The 10433-nt window shown below is 45.5% G+C and overlaps 1 protein-coding gene across 1 annotated transcript; it reads left to right on the top strand.

Annotated features, from left to right (window-relative positions):
• Nucleotides 1-405: 405 nt before the first annotated feature.
• LOC104167137 (ornithine decarboxylase antizyme 2-like) lies at nt 406-10095 on the top strand (the record flags this gene model as incomplete). The annotated part of the gene is given in 5 exon segments (XM_009707292.1): nt 406-481; nt 483-563; nt 5837-6012; nt 7801-7886; nt 9725-10095. Coding segments are annotated over 5 exon segments (553 nt in total), but the record flags the coding sequence as incomplete, so codon positions are not given.
• Between the last annotated feature and the right edge of the window lie 338 nt (nt 10096-10433).

Here is a 10433-nt window from a genome sequence, read left to right as displayed (position 1 = left end):
TTTTGAAAATGTGAAACTTAAACCTTCTCATTCTGAGTCCTGTTGATCTATTTGTAGATATTTGTCTATAGAAAATGTGTGCTCATCTGGTCATGCGTTTCCAGCCATCTGCTATTGGCAGTCTTCCAGGCATCCCTTATTAGCATGAGGTTGCTCAGCACTCTGTCTCCAGGTTCTTGGCTGCAAAGCCCCTCCTCCATTTCTAACAAAACACCACTGGTTTCTGATACGACTTGGGCAGCGAGTGTTTTTAATGTAGACGTCCGGGCACTAAAGCACTGATAGCTGCCTCTGATGTGCTGTGGAGGAGCAGGGATACGAGTGGTTTGGGGTTATAAAGAGCTGTAGCATCTGAAACATGATCCCTGCTAATGTAACCTGGTGTTCTCTCTCTTTTTCTTGCAGTAGTATTTTACCTTTGAGTAACTGTCCCCAGCTGCAGTGCTGCAGGCACATTGTTCCAGGGCCTCTGTGGTGCTCCTGATGCCCCTCACCCACTGTCGAAGATCCCCGGTGGGCGAGGGGGTAGCAGGGATCCTTCTCTTTCAGCTCTGATATATAAGGTGAGAAAGATCTGACGTCTAAATGATGACCTGTACCCATGTTGCACCTGTGTTTGGTTCCTTTTGCAGTCTGATGGGAATAAATGCAAATAACTCCAAGGTAATAAGCAGAACAGTTAATTTTTCAGTGACCATGTTGGCAGGTCGCTGAGCTGCATGCAGTGCTCCCCCACTTAAATATCACCTGTTTATTAAGAAAACAAGAGAGTTTTTCTCAAAGGCATGCAGCCAATAATTCACTAGCCCTGTTCCCAGAGGCCTGTTTCAGCTATTGTATGCAGAGCTAGCATTATCAAAACGTGAAACAACTTCTTAAATGTCTTGCAAAAAGAGGAACCAGGAAGCAGAAAGGTGAAATGCGGAGAGAGATGGTTGATAAGCTTGTTCCTGTGCTCTAGTCCAGAAGGTGAAACTGTCAGGGCCTGAGAGCTGCCTGAACCAGTGTACAGAGTAACTCCTGACTTCACAGAAAGGCAAGGTGGCCATCCACTCCACAGACTGGGACGTTTCTAGAACACATACATAGGTTGAGGCAAGATCAGGAAGGCTTTGTATCTGCAGACCTGCTGAGGAGCACATGGATCTGTGTAGCTCTCACTTTTTGGCCCTCTTCATTCTACGGGACCTTTTCTTTTGAATGAGGAGACCTGGCTGTTCTTTGCTGTAGAATAATTGGCACTTGTGCAACTTTGTGTTGTGTTATGGTGGCACACATCTGTCTGCCTTCTGGGACAGGGGCTGTGTTTCCACATGCCAGGGAATAAAGTGCTATCAGATAACGTAGCCTAAATTTATGCCTAGCTTGCAAATTTGGTTGTTCAGACAGGAGTGTTGTCATAGGTGTTAGACTTGATTTTTAATTACCCTGTGGGAGGCACACAGACTTTATGTGATGAAAAGATACAGGCCCTTTTGGGTCACAGCTACCAACGTCTCCTCTTGAAATTCATGAGAGAATCACAGGCCTCACAGCTGTTTTCAGAGGAGTTTTCTTTAATGCAGCCTTGGTGAATTTTTAGCATGTGCCTCACCCACTTACCTTGTGAGTAAATGTCAACCTCTGTAGCCTCTTAATAATGATGTAACATCAGCTTAATGCTATCGAGTTGAATTGTCACAGATGTTAGAGGAGTATGAAATCCAGAGAAGCAACAGAGCACAACGGGCTTCCTGTCGGATAAAGAAGATACATAAATAGCTTCAGGAGGGCTCAGAACAAATAATGAATTCCCTCTGGGTGGGAGGGGATGGGAAATAGGGGACCCTACAACTTAAACTCCTGCAGACCAGTTTTGCCAAGCCTTGTGTACTCACTAGGCAAGGTCCAAAGGCAGAAAATGGGCTCAATGTGGAGGAGATGCTGATGGAAAGAATCAGTTTGGAGACTTTGAAGTGTTTGATTCCAGTATGGCTTAAAATTGCACAGAAGCTTTTGGCAGTGGTTTGTAGGCAGGGGTTGCTGCCTGTGGGGATGTCATCTAGAAAGGTGCATCCCAGAAATACGGATGTAATTCCTTCTGGGTTTATTGCTGACAAAACCTAGCAGAATCTGTCAGAAATTCAGCCCCTTCTGTAACATAGCTCATCCCAGACCAGAGTGGGTTGTGTTGCCCAGTGGTTTAAAGTCAAACTTCAGATGGGGTTTGCTGGGGCGCTCTCTGTCCCTTTCAGTCACCCGCTCAATCTAGCGGTGCAGTAGTAACAGCAGGCAGAGCTTTTCAGCCAGCAAGTTTCAGCATGACCTGGAAGGGCATCTGGACCCAAAAGCTTAAGTCCTTTTTTCCAGCTGTATCAGCTGTTCTAGTTCAAGGGATGACCTTTCTGAACGAGCCTGCCTCCTTTGGAGCATGCAGCCCAATCGTCATAAAACAGTGGTATAAATTAAGCAGCTGGGGCTCCCTACAGTTGTTGGTATTTTTGTAAGAGACTTAATACTTCACCCTTCATCAAGGGAGCTTTACTTGAGCTGGGAATGCACTAGCGATCAGCGTTGGTCCTGCGCAGCCAAGACAGGCTTTGTGCGAAGGGACGTGCTCTGGCTAGCAAACTTGGCAGGAGGCTGCAGGTGTAGCACATGCCAACAGTAGGCTGCTTACATGGGTTTCTCCAGTCGCTTGGCTATGGTAGATCATAACATCCTTTCTTCTTATGCTGCCAACGGGTAGGGGCCTCCCCCCGTCCTTCTCGGGACATCTGAGGAGTGTAGCTGGGTCGGAAAATCTCGTGCTTAATGAATTGTAACTAAGTGGAAGCTGGTCGTTGTGGCTTTACTTCACTGAAATGGAGTGAGGGCTGGAGAGCCAGTGGTTTGGGCAGCTGTATGTAAAAGATAGTCTGGTGTGGCTTTTTTACCCGCAATAGCATGGGGGGGGATTTTGCAGGGGTGAACTAAAACCGAACGTTTGTTGCGTAAACAGGATTTTGCTTTGAGCAGCTTCCAAAGAATTCCGGGCTGCTGCTTCACAAGAACAGCTTCTCTCTCCAGCATCTTGCTGTCTGTATTTTGATGCCTAGAAATAAAATATCGGCTGCCCAAGACAGGCTGTGTAAACATAATTCCCACTGAACCGGGGGAACTGGTTCTGTTAATCCCTGCGGTTGTGCTGCCTTTGGTTCATGGGCTGTTGCATTAGGGGGCTTTTAAGTGGAAAAACGTTGCTAGGTTTGGAGTGCAGGGCATAACTTCTGGTGACAGAAGGGCTAAGCCAGAAGGCTCAGAAAGCTTTTCCTCTCCTATTGCAGGCTCCTGCCAGTCTTCCCGCACAAATGCATGCGTGTGCCTCCCCCTCCAATGTGTCAATCCCAGCCTGCTTTTCTCAACTTCCTCACCCTGTTACTGTTTTTGTGAAGTATAAGAAAAGAAGCATCTGTGAGCTTTTCTTGAGCGAAGGATCTTTTCTGAAACAGAGATGCTTTCTGCACAGTGACAACAACTGTAAAAGCCTCCTGCAATGTCACTGGTGAAGGATGTGCATATAATCCCCTTGATTTTGTTTTTAAATACGCCTCTGTAGTGCAGAGCTGTCTCTGGGCTCCGATCTGACTCTTGCCGCTGGCTCTATGTTGGCTTTATCGGCAGCGGTCTGACTTAACTTGAGCAGCTGTTGGTAGGTTTCGTGGTGCACTTGGCTTAAAACTAGTAAAACTTGACAGCAGGTGCAGCCACGAAAACTTCTTTCAAGCTCAATGAATAAACTTATTTCCTACAGGATATTTATTCTGATGAAGTGTAAACTTGTTTTTCAGCTGAGCTTTGTGGGCTTTAAACAAACGGCAGCTTCCTCTGCTCTGGTTACGGCAGCCAGGCAGTTCCTAATTTGCATGCGGTGTTACTTTGTCGCCAGCATTAAAGTACTCCATGGCTGCTGCTTTGTCACAGTAGTCAAGCCAAGAGGGATCTATTTTAATACATGTGATAATAGGAATTATAGCGCTGGGACACAGACTTGAGAAGCCTGGAAAGGTTCTCAGTAATGTTTTTGCTGAACCACTCACTGCTCTTTCAGCAATGCTTACATCTTCATAGCTTGAAACAAGAAAACATCTGCTTGAAAAGCAGTGATACTGAGAAGCCTTCCACCCTCTTAAGGGGCACTGCTGATCTGTTTGCGCTGCCCATCTTTTAAATGCCTCTTCACTGCAGATCCAAACTGGACTGAGTTTTCTTTGCTGTACTGGCTCCCTGTGTGTGTTATGGTCAGAGATGAGTATATGTCACTCCAAAGCGTTTATTAAACCTTGTCAGGTGGGATGCTGTCTTTCTGCAACAATGTCACTTGTTTCATTGTCAGTCCAGCTGATCGTCAGCAGATAAGAGCTAATAATGAGCTGCTGAATTAATCACCCTGTTAAAGTAAAATGCCTGGAGACTGGACGGTTGCTCACCTAATGACCCAATGGAGTAAACCACCTCCCACCCCACCGGTTGATGCTGCTGAGAGAGGGACACGTAGCTTTCCCAGGCACTCCCGTGACTCAGGAACAGAGCAGACATGACTTCTAATATCTAGTTTACTTCTGCCCTTCAAAGCTGTGCAGGTGACTTTATGAATGTGAGGGAATCAGGATGCAAGAGCCTGTAACCAAGCAGATGGGAACAGTTCAGCTTCCACTGCAGTTGACAACGTCAGCTCGGGAACCTAATGAATTTCTTCGTTGTTTCATTGGGGCTCTTTGCAGTGAAATGTGGAAATCATTACTGGGCAAACCAACTGCCTGCAAAAATTGTCAGGAGAAGGAATGGAGTTTTAACCACGAAATTGTTTTCTAGGAACTGCTGAGCTGAATCTGAGGCGGTCTACATGCTTGGCATTCTGGTTAGAGCAGTACTGGAGAGGGACGTGTACATTTGTGGTCTCTGGAAAAGACCTCCTCACAATCTTCAAATCTCTGTAGCTTCTGTCTGGTTTGGGATTCTCTCTGCACTATGTGTTTTCCTCCCTTGTACCAGGAGGCAAACCATTTACCATACTAGATGGCTGTAAAATCTGGGAAAGCAATTTGTGGTCATCCCTTAAATAAAAAGACTGTGTTGGGGATTGGGGAGACAATTAAATTGGTCAGACTGCGGCAGCAGATGCTCTTCCAGCTTGTCAGTTCGAGTTGTGTTCTTTGAAGGGTAGTTCATGAACTGCCCTTCAAAGATGTGGCTGGGACCTGCGGTGAATGAATGGACTCTCGCTACCCAGAAATTTAATATAATGTAAATATGCAAAGCTACATTCCCTTGAACAGGAAAACATGACTAGAAAAATCACTGTGAGGTCTGAGTACTCATTGTGGTATGTCCCTGAGCCAGTGAAAGGGGAAAAGAAAAGTATAATGTTCTTCTTAGTAAAACTAGAATACCATTTATTTTGCATTTGCTCCCTCTATTTATATTCCCGTGGTTGTTTAGTATGTAGGACTGTACTTTTTCCTTTATTTTTGTATTAGGTTAGAATAAAAGCAGGATATTACAGGTAGTTCAGAACAATAGCTCTTAACCGCTTGTTTAGAGTGCTGAGACTCAGATAGGAGCTTGCAGCTGACTGCGTACCTTTGTGAGCTATGGTGGGTCTCACGGTGGTGAATTTTAGTGCTAGGCTGAAACTCTGGACATGCAGCAGTCTGTAAGGGCTGGACCTTTGTCAGGAGGGCTCTCCCGTTGAAAACAAAGTCCCTTTGCATGCTCATTTAAGCATGATCTCTTACATTTTTGGTCTACAATCTCATGGATGGTTTTCTTTAACCCTAAAGCATATTTCATGAGCTTTTCTCCCTCTCCTGCACAGGACGAGAAGATCACTGTTAACCAAGATGTCCCAGTGCACGAAGGGAAGCCTCATATTGTCCACTTCCAGTACAAGGTCACAGAGGTGAAGACCTCCTCCTGGGATGCAGTGCTCTCTAATCAGAGCCTCTTTGTGGAAATCCCTGATGGATTATTAGCTGATGGAAGCAAAGAAGGGTAAGTTCAGGATCCCAGAGCTGCATCCGTGGCTCCCCAGGGAGCAGGACTTTGCTTACAGAGGTGATGCTGTGCATGTGGGGAGAATGGACCGTATGTACAGCAGCTCTGTTACTGATTTGTCTATCTGAAGTACATCGTTACTGCCTTGTCTTCAGGGAACTGTCCTCCTCGTAGTCCTCCATATATACTTTTTTTTTCCCTTGGTGATCGTTTCAGCGGGGTTACTGTTTTTTGCATCCCTATGCTAATGAAAAATAAGCAATAAACGAGCAGAGTGATTCTTTGCATACTTTGGTATGGAAAATCTACAAGCCTCTCTGCAATTTTTTTTTTCTGCTGGACACTTGGCAAGCTTATTTTGTCAGGCATTTTCCTCTCATTCAGGGGAAAAAAAAAATTCCATTATATTGATGTGCTCCTTCTCATCAGTAGGTGGATCTCCTCTTGGAGTGCTGCCACGCAGGCGTTGGGTTCTGCCAGAATCTCTGATTTTTCCCTGTTGGCAGAATATGGTAGTGTTTTGTCCAGACAGCTCTGCTCTGGGAAGTTTGTGTAAATGCAGCTTCCAGAGCAGCTACTTCTCGCCAAGTGCTTTGCCAGAGATCTCCGCTGGTGGGGAGCACTGTAGTGTAGATGTGGCTTTACTAGATTCCTCTGCAGAGACCTCTCTGAAGTCCTCCTAAATCTCCAAATAGGCTTCATCTGTAAATGACAGAAACTAATTAAGAAAAAAACCTCAGTGGGCACCTTCAGTAAGTGCCAGTATTCTTGCTGTCTCACACTTGTCTCATTTGACTCTGAGTCCAGATAAACATTTGTGTAATTTCTTCAGTCGTCCTGTAAATCTTTTAGCTGTCCAAGTGCCTGCGCTCTTGGGAGTGGGTTCTTTTGGGAGGGTATTTGTACGCCTGTGTCATCGTGACTTAAAGCACAACTTTGTCAGATTATTTTTAGCTAGGTAAAACAGCCTAGTAGAGGCTATAATTAAAATAGTTCATTACCATATTAACAAAACCCTTGCAAATTTAATCTCCCTCACTGCACTCCAGTCTCGCTGACTGCTGTTTAATTAGATGTCGATTGAAGCCCTGTTTGTCACTGCTCTAGCAGCCTGCATCGTAAATGGTTACAAGGCCAGCAGTGACAGCGATGGCTCCACTGTGCTCATCCCCGGGGCTCAGAGAGGGGTTAATGCAGCGCTGCTTCCATCAAAAGGTGGCAGAAATAATTTGGCTGGAAAGGCAGGAAGCGTGGATTCAGAGCACATCAGCTGTGCCATCCAGCTGATGTGTTCAGGAAACAGCTTTGCTTATGCACATGCTCCCCTCCTTCAGTGATGTTTTTCTTTTCTCTTCTGCCTGGCATGAGCTCTCTCTTTTTTTTTTTTTTTTAATCCTCCTTCCCATAAAGCACAAAACTTACAGATCCCCCCTGTATGTTGCTGGCGGAGGGGATGTAGCCTGGCTCAGGATCAGCTGCAATATTTGGCTTCCTGTGTACAAAGGCTTCTATACAAAATCACTGGCTGGTGGGGATGGGTGTTTGTGCATGCTGGCATGCAGATGCTGAGGACAGTGACTTGGTGTGAGGATAGCTCTTAGTTCTGCAGGGCTGGATAGCAAAGCAGGAAGCCCATTGTTTCAGCACCCATTGTTTGCTGGAAGGGGTCTGTAAACAAGTAATCTTTCTGCCTGAAAACATCCAAACAGTTGATAACGCTCAGAGGCTTCCTCAGGACAGGACTTCCTATAGCTGATGTTCTTTTGTTTTCCTCCTGCTTGGCAGGTTATCAGCACTGCTGGAGTTTGCTGAAGAAAAAATGAAAGTAAACTACGTCTTTATTTGCTTCAGAAAAAGCAGAGAAGATAGAGGTGAGAACTCACCCCCACTGTCAGGTTTGCTCCCTAGATCTAAAACAGTGCTGCTGAAGCTGCACAAAAATCTGGTAATCCCAAGGCAGGGCTCCACGGGATGCTTCCTATTGCAGTAATTGTTCTATGCATAATTCTCATGGCATTCTTACAAATTAGAAATCATTTCTTGTGGAGGAGATAAGCCCTTTCGTGCGACTAAGGGAGAGGGAGTATTTTGGTTTCTGCAGCAGATATGCTTTGCTGTCCTGCCATTAAATTATTACTAGTACTCTCATGCAGAAAGCTGCTTCTGAATTACTTGGGGGTATTTTCTTGTCCAGAAATTGGTTAATATTTCTCCTTTGGTAAGTAGCAAAGGTCTCCATTTGGCACCAGGCTTCTGTGATTTGGAAGGTGAAACCAGGGAGAAGTTATTATATGGAAAATGAACACTTAGAGCTTGTTGTCCTCGTGTTCATCTGCTTTTTAAAGATCTCCCAGCACTTTTGCCCTTCATAGACTTAAAGGTAATCCTGACCCTGGCTATAGATGCTTATGGCTTAAGGGGGCTGCGTTCGGATCTAAAGATAGACATGTTGGATGAGTGATTACAGCACGGAAGTTTGAGGAGATTTGCAGTGAGGTACCAAGCTATGGATGTGTCACTTTAAATCTTACTAGACGCAGGCTAGTAACCAAGCAATTGCTATGGCAGGAGTAATTCAAACCTTAATTCTAATTTTACTCTACTGCTTCACAAGCTGCGCTGTCTTCTCTGAAACGAAGTGCGTTATTAGAGCTAAGCTGTGCTGAGCCCAGGAAGATGTCATTCCATGTTATGATGCCAAGAATAATTTTCAGATTAAGTTCTTGCTGTAATGTTACCACACCACAGGTTGCATAGGTGACCTTCGCAGTGGCTGGTTACAGGAGACATCTGGTACTGGTTTTTGTTTTTAAAAATGGGCTATGTGTTGCTCTTGGACCTGGCTTATTTGTACGAGTTCTGGAGCGCTCCAGATCCTGGGTCCTCGTCTATGCAGTTGAAATTCAGTCCTGTCTTGAAAATATATAGGAACTCCTCTGCATGACTGTTCAGTGGCTTGAAGTTCATCATCAGAGGGTGCCATAGAGATTACATGCTGCACCAGCATAACTTTCATGGGTCACTGGGAAGTGATAGCTTTAGTAACAAGCGAGCACGCATCCAGTCACTGCGTAATATAACCTTGTCTGAGTGAGACAAGGTGTGTGTGGGGGGCTTCTGAACTGACCTCGGTCTGAATTTCTGTGCATAACCCATGGTGGCTTTCCTGGGGGACTGCACAGAGCTGTGCTGAGCTGTCTTGAGTTTCCACTGAGCTCCTTGTCCTCCTTGTGGAGACAGAAAATGTCTACCTAGACCCTGAGTAATTAGATTCCTGTTTGCTGCTGTCTGACTGATTTTTCAGGGCTCAAAGAGTGCTGGGACCCGTGTAAGTACAGAATGAAAACTTTGACGTGCTGCAGGATGGCCATGCACATCCTGGAAAGCAGGTCTATGTGCAGGTAGATGACCAACCGTCGCTGTTTCTCAGAGGGGACAGAAGAGACATCACAGGATAAACATGGACAAACCAGCTCTGCTGCACAACTAAAATCCCCTTCACACTTAGGAGCAGCTGTGATGAATGCAGGAAGAGACAAAACCTCCTATTTGAGAGGGCCGTCATGTTAAAATAGCTTCTTTCTGTGCAGGAAGCTCTGGATGCACTCACAGAGAGTGTTCGATGCACTTTTTGATATTTGTGGCTTCTAGGGTGACACAGGTAAAGAGCATTATTCCTGGTGGTAACAGATTTCCTTCTCTTTGGTAGCTCCACTCCTGAAGACATTCAGCTTCTTGGGCTTTGAAATCGTGAGGCCTGGTCACCCCTCTGTCCCGTCGCGGCCAGATGTGATGTTCATGGTGTACCCCCTGGATCAGAACTCTTCCTCTGATGAAGAATAGCTGCAGCAGGGGACTCCAGTGTGACCTGAAAATGCTGTTGAGGGGAGAGAGGGTTACATCTCCTTTCTTGAGGAAAGGGAAAACAAGCTTCTGTTGGACTGAAACTGCATTTCTCATTGTTAGGTTGGCCTGTGTATCCTCAGAGTTGACTATCTCATTGAAATGTGTTGCCTAGAGAACTATATATACACACATGTAATCACCAAATAGTAAATGGAAGATGTTTATGAACTGGCATAGGAGCTCTTTACGTGCAGCTGTGTGGTGTGTTAGCCTAGGGGCACCTGGTGCCCAGGCCATGCGTGGGAGAGCACAGCGGTGGATGCAGTATCAACTCCTTGACTTCTCTAAACCCGTGTTGGTCCTTTCCCCCCGATGTGCGCTCATCTGACAGACTACCTTTTTATTTTTCACTCAAGACTCTTAAGTAGGAGGCTTGTTTTGGGTGTTAGGCACATGGAGGAGGCGTGCTCAAGTTTAACCTCTAACACTACATTAAAACCCTCATGCGTCTCCACTTTGGGGTGACCAATGCTGTTTTAACTGGTCTAACTTTTTTTTTCTTTTCTTTTTAA

The sequence above is a fragment of the Cariama cristata genome, unplaced genomic scaffold (genome assembly GCF_000690535.1).
Source record: "Cariama cristata isolate BGI_N322 unplaced genomic scaffold, ASM69053v1 scaffold25570, whole genome shotgun sequence".
Taxonomy (NCBI): Eukaryota; Metazoa; Chordata; class Aves; order Cariamiformes; family Cariamidae; genus Cariama; species Cariama cristata.
The sequence above is the reverse complement of the archived record's forward strand: the minus strand, read 5'-3'. Positions and strand labels throughout refer to the sequence as shown.